Here is a 13,767-nt window from a genome sequence, read left to right on the forward strand (position 1 = left end):
TATTTCACATATCATACATCTCGTGGTGAGTCAATGTTGTGCTGTGGATTGAGCCAATATGAGTTTGGAAAGGTGGCAACTTGTATTGCTAGAGCAACACCAATATGTCAACCTCAAATAAAAAATAATTGTTGATAATTAATGCGTCATATAAAATAGTATGCCAAAAATTACATCAATCTCTATCCATTTAATAACCATAACCTGAAACAAAACACCAATGACTGACTTACGTCAATCATCAGATTGTTTTCATGCAATTTGGGGTGGATCAAATAAATAAAAAATGGAGCCAGAAGTATCATGTCACTATCATAATATGATAGTTATAAATACAAAACCATACCCATATATCATATCATATATTAATGTTTAATGACAAGTTCGAAACCATAGTGTATATCCCTTAATCAACGATGCGTGCAAATGAAAAACTGGATTACCTAATATATGAGTTCAATAGTAATTCTTGAACTAAATAACACAACCCTTTGAAACCCCAACATTCAATTTGGAATGTGTATATATGTATGTATGTATCTTGTGCACGTTGCAATGGTGCCAAACCATTGTAATATATGTATGTATAATCGATTCCATTAATTAAAACAATCAATACTTTGTGTCCTAAAGATAATGCATTGACTATATATATATCTATATCTATATATATATATATATATATATATATATATATATATATATATATATATATATATATATATATATATATATATATAATGTGATCAAAATGTTCATTCTCTAACTTTTGAATGTCAATCATATGCATTGATACAACTTACACAATAAGGATCCATTGAAGCTTTCCGTTATAAGTCTCAAGGCAAATGTTAACTTGTAACCTAACAATTTTCTGGTTGGAGGTCTCACTTACTAAGTCAAATTTGTTGTAGTTTTGGGCGTAAATAGGAGAGGATTTATTGCAGGTAACGGCAAATGTTGACTTGTAACCCAAGAATTTTGTCATTGGAGGTCTCACTTGCTAGGTCAAATTTGTAGTAGTTTTGGGCATAAATAGGAGAGGATTTGTTGTAGGTCACAACAATGGCTTGCTGAATTTTGTTATTGTTGAGGGGTGCAAACACTTACCCTGAGTACCTTTTGACCATGACAACACGAGTGGCCTCCCTTATTTTTCTCACACCTTACATGCTAATATCATCAATGGTTAATAAAACTTGAAGGTATGGCCTTTTGGAATTTCACGTGTGAGAGTTGAAAATTTCAATTTGCCTCACAAAACTCAAATTAGATCCTCCCATTCACCTATTTTTCTAGTAATGACAATTTCCATGATATATTTCACCCTTATTTTATGGGGATACCAATTATTTGGAGTTATTAACTTCATCTTGTGTACTTCATCTTTACTCTATTATATTTTTTCATTACTCTAAATTTGTTGGAATGTGGCTTTTTATGGTAAAGTTTACCTACTTTTCATGGAAATTGTTGGTTATATGGGAACCATTCCATCCCTATTTAAATAACCATGGAAAGGGAAGTTGATCCAAATATTAAATTAGTTCTTCAATTCTTCCTAGCTTATTCACAGCTAGCAAACACAACTCTTTAACATTCTACATTTTAATTTGGTACGTCGACCTTCTTTGGTGGTTCAAATGAAAAACTCTCCTGCATAGAAAAATGAATATGGTTACTAAAATTTTACCCTTTTTCACCTATACCTAATATGTAAAATTTATGTTGAGTTAAACTATTATGATTTTCCTTATTTTAATAATAAGGCCGATCACTAAAAATTTAAATAAGTAAGTGTTGCACAACCTTTTTATATGTGTAGGATGATTATTTAGTTACAAGTAAATCAATGAATTATCCAATATTTGGAACACTTGAATGCACTAGCCTAGTGAAGATGAGCAATATTGAGCTTTTAGACCCTACAATCTTGAAGTTTCCATATTCCTAATAAGAGCTATAACTAGTTCATTGATATGTTGTGCCATGTGTCATGGAAAATAAAAAATATAGCTCCCTTGCACAAATATGGGCTCATATGTCTTCTAGCTCCATCAGGAAGCTTTTTCATAGTCATGCCAATATCGCCATCCCAAGTTAAGTAGTGTGTATCTAACTGAACAAGTGGATAATCTTTTACATGTTAGAACATATTACTCCAATTCGAATGATATTCAAAACCTAATTCCATTGGAAGAATGAGCTCCATAATCCAAGACAATCTCATATCCTAGAATACTAAGATGGTGATTTTTGTGGAAGTCAATTGTTCAAATCATGGATTTGCAAGATCATTATTTGATAAATCAAATGGAAGGGTAATCCATCCATCACATGCTACTTGAGAAATAGAATATGATTATACATATACTTTGTATGATTTTTCACTAAGAGGTGCTCTCCAACCTAGTATGGAAGAGATGTTGTAATGTTGTGTAAACATTTTGACTAGGGCAACATAAATTAAAAATAAAAAAAGTAAAAATAACTCTATGTTTTCAGCTTGGGGTACCTCAATTGGCAATGGCCATGGAAATGAAGTCTCACCTAACAAGAAGTTTTGGGTTCAAATTTTGTGCTATCCCCCCAATAGGGGTGACAAGTTGGACATGATGAAGATGTAGACCTACCAAGCTTACAAAAAGAAACTCTATGTTAAAATAAAAACAAGTTCAAATTAACATAATTATAATAAAAATGATACATTACTATTATTATTATTATTAGCCTATTTAAAGGGGAAATTAAACCAACCTAGATCCATCTTAAATCCTGATTGATCAAATGGGTAGAGAGATCAAATCTCTTGAGATGCAAACATCTTTTATAGTGAAAAGAAATTTGATCCTTGTCGACACTTGGTAGATCCAAATTTAAGATGGATCTAGTCTAGAATTAATTAGAATTGATTTATGACAATTCTAATTTAAATTTAAAAGGTTGTTAAAGATAGGAAAATTCATTGCACAAAATTTAGGAAGGATGATTATTGATATGGTTAATGTTCTCACAAATTTAAAATTGGATAGTGAGGATTAAAAAGGACTATGATCACATGAAACCCTAAAGTTCCCTTCAAATTCCAAAATATAAGTGCCTATTGGTGTAATAGCTTTTTTTTCTTTAAATTATTTATCCATTTTTAGTGATTTTTTTCTAGATTAAAGTTAATTTCTAGAGAAATGAAACATCTTTTCTTAAATTCATATATTATTAAAGAAAAATATTAATTTAGTTAAGCCTAAAAATAATCGGTCATGGCTAGCTTGATATCACTTGCATTTGAGCTACATAAGTCTTGAGTTCATTACCTCCAACCATGAATCCTAAATAAATAAGAGATTTCTTGGCAAATTATGCTACATCCTAATCTTGAGGAACATTTCTACCTCCAAATTTTTGTGTGTTATGGCATCAAGACTACTCACTTATGACATATTTTCATCATTGTTGGCATGCATATCCCTTCTTTCAAGTTGTTGTCCACCATCATATGACCTCAAACTCATTCAAGATATCTTTTTTCAAATCCTAAAAAATTGAACAAAAATGGCTAGCACAAACATACCTCATAAAGATAATACCTCCTAAAGATACATTGCTCAATAATTAAGCCAATTATCACTGGTTTCACACCTCATCAATATGCCCCACTTTACATGATGGGAGGTTGTTTATATGTGGATCATCCTAAACCCCAATTACTAATAAACCCTAATATAGTAAACCTACAAAATATTAATGGACCCTCATGTGAAGATTCCTAGTTCAAAGATATACAACTTATATCCATCTTATCTCCAATAGAGAGGGATCAAACCTCTTGAGGTGCATACCTCTTTTACATAAGAATACTAGAGCCCAAAATGACCAATGGTAAATTGACTATTTTACATCAATTTTATTTTAATTATTGATTATTTTATTTTTTAATTTTATTTAATTTGATCAAGTTAAAATATTTATACAATAAAATAGGTTAATACAACATCTCTTCCATTATTGAACTTAAGAGTGTCTCTAGGCCCAATAGTCCATAACACCATATAGCCACTCATTATTATATTTTAAAATATGTAAAAAATAATAAAATTTATTTTCAGATTTACTACTTTTAAGAAATAAATACCAATTTAATATTCTAAACTAATTTTTTTAATAAATATAAAAAATTACCATAGATAATTCATATTAAAACAGTCTACAATGTACCATGCAACTATTTATGAATTAGTTATCTAATCCATTTTTCCTTCTAATAATTTATAGTATCCTTCGAACTTCAACCATGCCACAAATTGACATCTCTACGTAAAAACACTAATTAATCCCATGACCTTAAAATGCCCGGAAGAAAAATTGTCCAAAAATCACAAAGATTCTTTGGTCCTTACAAACACTCAGAGCTTCAAATGTTGGGATGATGTAAAAACACTAATTAATCGCATGACCTTAAAATGCCCTGAAGAAAATTTGTCAAAAAGTCTCCAAGATTCTTTGGTCCTTACAAAGACTCAAAGCTTCAAATGTTGGGATGATGTGCATCTAAAATAAAGAGGTAGCCCCACCGTTTCTTCTTAAAGCATATAAAGTGTTGGTTGCTAGCTTTAAGTTTTGACTTGAGAGTTCCGCTTGATCTGATGTATGAGTATGCTTTTACAGTGAAATTGATGCCAAACAGATCTACATTTCCAGGTCTCCCTGTTCCCTGAATCCCATGAAACAATACCGATATAATAACCTAATTTGTTATTAACTGCATCTACTAAGTAAACATGATATTTTAATGACAACAACCATATATTAAGTAAACATGATATTTTAATAAAAACGAGAATTAAATCAGCTTAAATTAAATTAATAGTAGTGCACCATTTTTACTTTAGGGTTATTCCTAGTCTAGTTTCCGGGGGATTTTCCATAATATGTGTTTTGAAGCATTTTAAAGAAAATTTATTTGTTATCATTAGTTCAGCAGAAATAGTTTGGTAAACAATTTGTTTCCAAATCAATATGAATTCAAGTGGGAAAAGACATGTTACATCTAGCCTATCATAACATTTATAAAATAATTATATTTAATGTAATCTTAGCTGCCTATGTTTACCAAAAAAACCTCAAACAGATTAATTTGTGAAAGATAAAACCCACATTTGCTTTCTGTATCGGCAGGCTCCTGATCTTATTCACAACAGTGACATTATTGTATTGGCAACCATTGCAAGCTGGCTAGTTATAAACCATCTCGATGTTCTGTAAAAGAATCCTTATCACTAACCTATATAAAATTGTCACAGCCATTGCAGAGAAGCTCCTAATGGGTTGTGTTTAGTATTATTTTTGTTGTTTGCGTAAAGGTGGGCAGTGACTCAATAAGCTTGTCTCCACAGAAAATTACAGAGGCCTAGTTTCCAGTGGATCTCTGACTCATTTTTAAAATACTTTTAAAAAAACTCATTTTCTCTATACTGCCAAAGGCTCACAGGCAATTTGATTTGTTCATATAAAGATCACATTTTTGTCTCTGTATGAGTAGAGATCCCACTTTGCTCACAATTGTGACATTATTAGACTGCAACAAGTGCAAGGTAGACAACTTAGTCTCAGGCTACCCTTCAGATTGAATTTTGATCAGCTCTCACAATGAATTTTGCATATTTTAAAAGTATCTCAATGTAACGTAAACAGATCCTCATCAATAACATATATAAAAATAATATGTCACAGCTATTGCAAAGAAGCTCTTAGTGGGTTGTGCCTTTTTTATAATTCCTTTTGTTGTTAATCTGAAAGTGGGCAGTGCCTCAATGAGCTTGTCTCAAGTGTCCATATCTCAGTAGCTGACTCTCAATAAAATAAAAAGAAAATAGCTGACACAGACAATTAAAAAGTGGCCATATCTCAATAGGTGACTCTCACTAAAATTAAATAAAAAGGAAAATAGCTGATAGAGAAAATTAAAAAGTGCCCATATCTTAATAGGTGACTTCTATCGAGTCTTTTAGCATAGATTCTATATCCTACTATAACTTTGATTCGTGTTCTTTGGAAACCAGGCCACTTGTATTATGTGGATAGAATTTAAGTAGCAGCAAGTAGGGACACATTATCTTGCTTTAATGTTCAAGATATTAAATACAATAACAACACTTGGAATTTAAGAATTGCAAAATGCTAATGGTGCTTTGGATTCAGCGTTATAGATTGTGTTAATTGAAATATAAGAATCTCAAGAATTTGAGCATTCCTGAAAATATAAACATATCTAATTCAAATTTCAAAACCAACTAAAAATAATATATTTATTTTAGATTTTTATATTATTATAAAAAATTATTTATTTTTTAAAAAATAATTGTTGATCCTTGCCTGAAACAAAGAACCCTGCCTCACATCACATCTGAAGTGAAAATCCCAACGCTTCAAAGCACGTTTCGTCTCACGAGGAACAAATAATGTAGACCATAGGTTAAAAGTTCAAAAAAAATCTTAAGGTAATCAGTGAAAAATCCCAACCCGTTCAAAAATATATATATGTGTGGAATCATGGCCCAGTGAGTTCATTAGCATTATACACCAATCATTTCATGGTTGGATAGATGAACAAATAATGAAAAGTGAACCCTAAAGAGTATATATGGTTTTTTTCTTTTCATGGTCATTTTTGTATAATATTAATCCTATTATGATTTTATTTTGTATTTTTAAATCATATTTTAGTAGTATTATTTAATTATTATAATTTTTGGAGCTTTGGTTTAAATTTTCATTATTTTTAGTGACTAGATAAGCATTGTACATAAAGCATTTTATTATTGGATGGAATTATTTTTCTACACACCCAATTACCAATGCCCTAGAGAGCTAGTGTGTCCTTATCTTTTTGTGAGTTGTAAGGGGAGAAAACCCCCTTCAATGGGAAGAAGCCTTTGAAGTCTTCAGGACTGGCATTTTGGGCCAAGGTCCATAATGATGGTTGCTAAATTGAGTGCAAGGAGATGCTAGAAAGATGCAATTCATTTTCAGACTTGCCATATACATGTTTATTTAACATGACAAACAAAACTTATGCAAGAAATGCACTAAATATACTATAAAAAGTGTCAAGCATTTTCACATCCGACACAACATAAAAAGAAAACATTCCTAGACACCTTTGTGACCTCCACTCAATGCAAGTATTGAACCTTTCTACAAGGCACCAATTACCTCAAGCCTATGAGATGGATGGTACTCATGTACTCATTAAAACCACTTATAACATTTATGACATGCAGAGTGGGGAGGGTACCACTAGCGTACCCTTGCTTCCCACAAGAATCATCTATAGGTAATATACTTTACCTAAGATGGATCATTATGGAACCTTAGCGAGATGGGGGAGAAGTAATTGCCGGTGGAATGGTATGTGATCTGCCTAGAACCAAAGTGGCAGATAGCGACTAAGTGAGCACACTAACCAACATACCTTGGGCTTTACCTCCTTGTATCACGACACTATTTCTCTTGGAAATCATTTTCCATCTAGTAATGAAGGATTTTTTAAGCTCCCTACTCATGGCTAAGACATAATAAGATTTCATATTCCAATTTATCATAGTCAATGCCAACAATTAATAAACATTTTTTATGCTCTACAACATGTCTTACAATTAGAGAATTCAATGAAAACATATCCAATATGTGTTGAATTTCTTCTTGAAATATTTATAAAGACTTACCATTCATTTGTTTCATATATTTAAGAGGAATCTTGAGAGCATAGTGTATTTTGTTTTTGCAATTATGTTAGACAAATCAATACCAATTGAAATAAGCAAAAGCAAAATCCTAATACCAATAACTACCAAATTAGAAAGAACTTGATAAATATAACTACCAAATAGATATTCAAATAAAATGATTGATTTGAATAAAAGGACAGCGACCAAGGTGGAAAAAGGTTAGGGTTTCTGTAAGCGGTATGGGGTACTGCTGCAGATCGTAACCTGACCTGCAACTACCCTTGTTTGACCTCGGCATTCACCCATCTCTTAGAACTTCACCCTCATGGTTTACCTCTGCCTTGATGTTTTTTCTTTTTATGCTGCTCCGGTTCTTACGCCTCAGTTCCTTTCGCTATCACTTACCTGAGGGTTTCTACCTGCTACCATTCACCCTACTCTAGTTTACTGCTCCCTATTGTTCACACTGCGTTATCCGTTTCCGTTCCCCCCACTATCGGTGTCACTTCCCGTAGGCTAGCTATTTGGAGGTGGTTATTATCGTTTTTTGGTGCAGCTGTCGGTATGGACCTTGATGTTGTAGACTATTCAGATGAACCGCTAGAGGAAGGCTCCATCTGGCAGTCCACGTATGTTGCTTCTAAAGGTATGTTAAATTTCAGTGAGGGTTATTCTGGCAATCTTGAAGGTTACCCACAGTTCTCTAGGCTGACAACTTCTGCTCCTATTCTACCGGACGAACCCCCTGTTTGGCCAAATTTCTCATCATTTCTGTCATCTCCGTCCACCCTAGGGTTTATTACGGAACGTATTAACCCTTCGCGAGAATTGGAAGCTCCTTTACAAGACCCATTGCCCCACTAGGCAGAGCCATCCGCTCAGATTCCCTCCGTCAAGCCACGGTTTATCAATCCCAATCCCTCCTCCTTTGCTGCACCCCCCTTGGGTAGCTTTACCTCTATTCCGCCGCTTTCGGAGGCCATCCCTGAAAAATCTTGCTAACCCTAACCCCTCAGCCGAAGTCCCTGACCTAGTGAGGATTTCACAACTCCCCCCCTCTCAACCTCCCGGTCCCAGAAGAAGCAGAAGTGCTCTAAGTCTAAGGTGGATGATGTGATCCTGAGACTTGAAGAGGACATTCAGTGGGGTGATACTATGGACTTTGCAGACAGGGTTTTGGTGGGCAGAATCAGAGGCAGAAACTATTCGGCAGCTCGATTAAAGACCTGGGCAACCGAGATCTGGGGTCATCACCTCGCAGACATCCCTTTTGTTCAAACTTTTGTGAGGGGATGGTTTGCATTGAGATTTGCTTGGGCTGATCACAAGAATTGGGTCCTTTCCTCATTTTGGCACTTTGAACAAGCCCCAGTGCTACTAAAGCAATGGATGCCTCTATTTGATCCTGAAACAGAGCAAATTGGTGTTGGCCCTATTTGGATAAGGCTACCCGGCCTGCCATTACAGTATTGGTCCGAGGACATCTTCAGAAGGATCGGGAACTCGCTAGGCACCTATATGGAGTATGATAAATCCTACCAGACTACGAGTATGATGGCTTTTGCGAGGATTTTAGTTCATCTGGACACCAGAGGCAGACTGCAGGAGTATATCACGATTCAGTGGTAATGTTCTTTGTGTAAATAGCTCTTAGATTATGAAGGTATTCCATATCAGTGCAGAAGATGCCATAAGGCGGGACATCTCTTCAGGGATTGCCCACTCAACTGGAAAAACACAAAGATTGCACACGATGTGGACATGGACCCCCTATTGATCAGCCTCAACAGCTTGTTGTAGTGGATCATATAGAGGAGCAATTAAAGACCTATGATACTGTAGAGGCTCCGAGTGCTGGTGTGCAAAAAAAGAGAGGCAAGGCCCCCATTCAACCTTCCTCTCCTCCAATGACAAGATCCAGGGTAGCCCAAGGTGAAGTCTTCTCATCGGTTATGTCTATCTCTTCTCATGCTCCTGTATCCTATCATGAGGCATCTCTTTCATCTCATTCATCTCATTTTATTAATCATGCATTGGCTCCATCAGATCTCTTCTCCTCGCCTCCCATCTCAGCCTCATTGGATCATCTGATCCTCCATCCAGCAAGACAGGCTCTAGCCTCCTTTCTATCCTGCTCCCTGCCCCTGCCCTCTTCCGCATACACTTCGTGTCACACTTCTACTTTTCTGCTCTCCTTTCACCCTCCACCTTCCCCATCAGTATCCTCCTCCTCAAGATACCCTCTTCGCTCCAAAGCCAAAGAGAAAGGACTTGATGCAGTTGGTCTAGATTCTAAGGCTTCTCCAACTTCCCATAAGCCAACCAGGGAGTGCCTTTCATCTCTTTCCACAGCTAAATACTAGGCTTGGGAGGAGGTAGCCCTCGGGAAACAAAAAACCATCGATAGGGTTCCTAGAGCAAAGAATGCTCTCCCCCTCCCCCTCCATGAAGATTTTATCCTTTAACTGTCAAGGAATAGCTAGCCCTGTCAAAAAACTAGCTCTGAGGCGACTCTTTTCTTCTGTTCCTGTGGACATCATTTGCCTACAAGAAACCCTATGTATGACTACTTCAATCACTCCTCTTTTGGAGTCATGGATGTCGGGATGGACCTTTCATGCTCTTGATGTATGTGGGTGATCTGGAGGTATTGCAATTGGTTTTAAGAACCGCTTTATTGATTTGCAAAGTATTTGGGGAGGTGGAGGCTTTATAGGGGCAGACATTAACTTTGCAGCCTTGGAGACTGAATTCAAAGTCATCAATGTATACGGTCCCTGTCAAGATAGGGTTGTTTTCTGGAGAAGACTATTCAACACCTCAATCATGCAGGTTGATAACATTATTCTTGGAGGAGACCTTAATTTCTCTCTGGGCTTCATGGAATCATGGGGACAGCTGGCTCAGGTGGATGGATTAACTGATGTTATCACAAACCTGCTGGAGGATCATCATTGGATTGACATTCCATCAGCAAAGATTCAGTACACTTGGAAGAACAATCGTATTGGGGAACACAGTCTGGCCAAGAGATTGGACCATTTTCTAGTAAAAGAAGCACTTCATGCTAAACATCCCCGTATCAGGCAATGGGTGGGTATAGGAGGAATTTCATATCACCACCCAATATACCTGGAACTTGATGACAGTGTACACAAAATCAGTGCTCCGTTCAAATTCAACTCGTCATGGCTTCGGGATCCTGCCTATATAAAACTGGTGACTGAATATTGGCATTCACACCCAATCAGAGAACATGAGGATACTATAGAGGGATTTGTTCACAACCTAAAAGAGTTAAAGAGCATTTATAAAGAATGGGCACACAAGAGAAGGAAGCAAGAGGACTTCATCCTCAAAGATGCAGAATAAGCCATCACAAATCTTGAAGCAAACTCAGATGGTACCTTTACCTAGCAGGATCAAAAAGAGCATATCTTTGGCCTTATCAAATAAAGAACTCAAATTTTAAAAGACAGGGAGGAAAGCTGGAGACTTAGAAGCAGGGCGACTTGGTTAAAAGAAGGAGATGACAATACAAAGTTCTACCACAAGTTTGCCAATGGCAGGAAGGCCATAAATTCTATTTGGGAGCTTTAGGATGAATAAGGGTGCATTGTTAACACTTCGAGAGAATTGGCAAGCTTAGCCACTTCACATTTTAAACAAGTATACAAGGCCCCCGTGGGAGTAAACATACTAGAAGTTATGCGTACAACAGAGCTATTCCCTCAGTTCGTCGATCAGGAGGATGAAGATGATCTCACTGAGGAAGTGACACTGGGGGAACTGGAGGCCACTATCAAAGGTTTCAACAAGGACAAGAGTCTCATACTAGATGGCTCAACTATCAAATTATATATTGCATTCTTTGATATCCTAGGAAACGACCTTCTTAAAGTAGTGGAGGATTGCAGAAATTCAGGCACGATGTCCTCAGCCATTAAATCCACCTTCATAGCTCTCATACCCAAATCAGATAATCCCTCAACTTTCAATGATTTCTGCCCTATTTCCTTAGGCAATTGTCTATATAAGATCATTGCCAAGATCATTTCTAATAGACTCAAACCTGTCCTGTCAGCTCACATATCCCCTAAGCAATTCGCTTTCCTCCACCACAGGAAAATCCATGAAGCCGTTGGCACTGCTTAAGAATTGATTCATTCAGTTCATTTGAGAAAACTAAAAGGCATGATTTTAAAAGTAGATTTATCAAAGGCTTTTGATAGGGCAAATTGGTTATACATCCGAATGCTCTAACTCATCTCGAATTCCCCTTCCTATACATCAAATGTATTATGAGTTGCATTACTAATGTTCCATTTAGTGTTCTTCTTAATGGTGTTGCCACTCCTTTCTTCTATGCAGAGAGAGTTCTCAGGTAGGGATGCCCCCTAACCCATTTACTATTCCTTCTCATCATGGAAGGCCTAAGTAGAATAATCAATGCTGAACATAGAAGAGGCAGAATTGTAGGCATCAAAATCACAGATACCTGCACCCTAACTCACCTTATTTTCATGGATGATGTCCTTATTTTCTTGAATGGGGGCATAGGGGACATATCTACTCTTCAGAACGCCTTTGACCTTTTTCAGCAAGCCACAGGCATGGTCATCAATGAAAGCAAGTCTACCTTCACTGCTCTTGGATGCTCTCAACATGAAGTCCAATTTGCAATAAGAAGGTTTCCATTTACTCTTCTTAATTTAGAAGAGGGTCTCAGATATCTTGGATACAGGCTAAAACCCCAAGGTTATAAAATTGCAGATTGGACCTGGCTGATCTCCAAGGTGGAAAAGCGCCTCAATATTTGGTACCATCGGTACCTATCAAGAGCAGGCAGGTTGGTACTTATAAAAGTTGTTTTGGAAGCGACTCCAGTGTACTTGATGACTTTGGCATGGATCGCAAGAGGAATACTGGCTAGGTTACAAAATAGTTGCAACAGGTTCTTGTGGAAGGGAAAGCAGCAAAGGAGATTATTTGCATGGGTCAAATGACTATTGCTAGGCCTAAACGATGGGGAGGATGGGGTATAAAAAGACTGGACATCTTTTCCATAGCTCTGGCTGCTAAGCTGGGGTGGCAGCTTCTGAAATCTCATAGTCTATGAACCAAGGTTGACTATGCAAAATACATTAGCCTCACAAATATTATGGACTAGGTCAGGCAGAACCAAAGGAGCAGCAACAACATTTCTATTAAATGGAAGGCAATGATCAACTCCATCTCTCTTATACGAGAGGGGTTAACATGGAGAATACAAGATGGCAATGCAATGCGTATAGGAACTGATCCTTGGATTGGATGTGGGAATGCCCATAGACTTCCGGTAGATCTGATAAGACTCCTTTCCAATCAGTGTATTTCTTATATCAGCAATATTGCAGATCATACAAATTCTACTTTTTTCCAAAAAGCTTGGAAATCTTCCCTTGAAATAAATATTCCTACACAGTGGCATTAGGAATGGCTTGAATACATTGAAGCTCTTACTCAAGCCCATATCAGGATTACTAAGGGAGAAGATGGGATTATATGGGCCTATGCCAAACACAAGAAATATTCTCCTAAGGAGGGATATTTGAAGCCGATGGACCCTGCAAAGCCGTAGCATATTGAGAGCTCTTGGAAATAACTCTTGAAACTTAAGGCTGCACCTAGGAGATGCATGCTCATGTGGACTATCTTGTTTAATAAAATCCCAACTAGTCTCAACTTAATGAAAAGATCTTTTTATGGACCTTTCTGGTGCTACCTCTGCGGAAAGGATGAAAAGAGCACTGAGCATCTTTTTCTTGGATGTTGTGTCATTACAAAACAATGGAAACTCATTACTGCACATTACCCTTCTCTCTAATCATGGCAGGGCAAGAACATCACTGAAGCTTGGAACAATGGGTGTAATGGACACAGTGGCAAGGAAAGGAATATGCCATTAATCATGTGCTAGGCTATTTGGATAGCTAGAAATCAGACTATCTTCAATCTAAACGACCCTCAGTGGCCTTCCATTTTGATTTTGATCTCCTTT

General features: G+C 36.5%; 1 protein-coding gene across 1 annotated transcript; it reads left to right on the plus strand.

Annotated features, from left to right (window-relative positions):
* The first annotated feature begins 8,882 nt into the window (after window positions 1–8,882).
* On the plus strand, window positions 8,883–9,356 carry LOC149243500 (uncharacterized). The gene has a single exon (XM_089371227.1). The coding sequence runs from the start codon at window positions 8,883–8,885 to the stop codon at window positions 9,354–9,356; it is 474 nt and encodes a 157-aa protein (XP_089227353.1).
* Window positions 9,357–13,767: the final 4,411 nt, after the last annotated feature.

The sequence above is a fragment of the Pinus tabuliformis genome, chromosome 8 (genome assembly GCF_031772625.1).
Source record: "Pinus tabuliformis cultivar Carrire ecotype Pingquan chromosome 8, CPIR1, whole genome shotgun sequence".
NCBI lineage: Eukaryota > Viridiplantae > Streptophyta > Pinopsida > Pinales > Pinaceae > Pinus > Pinus tabuliformis.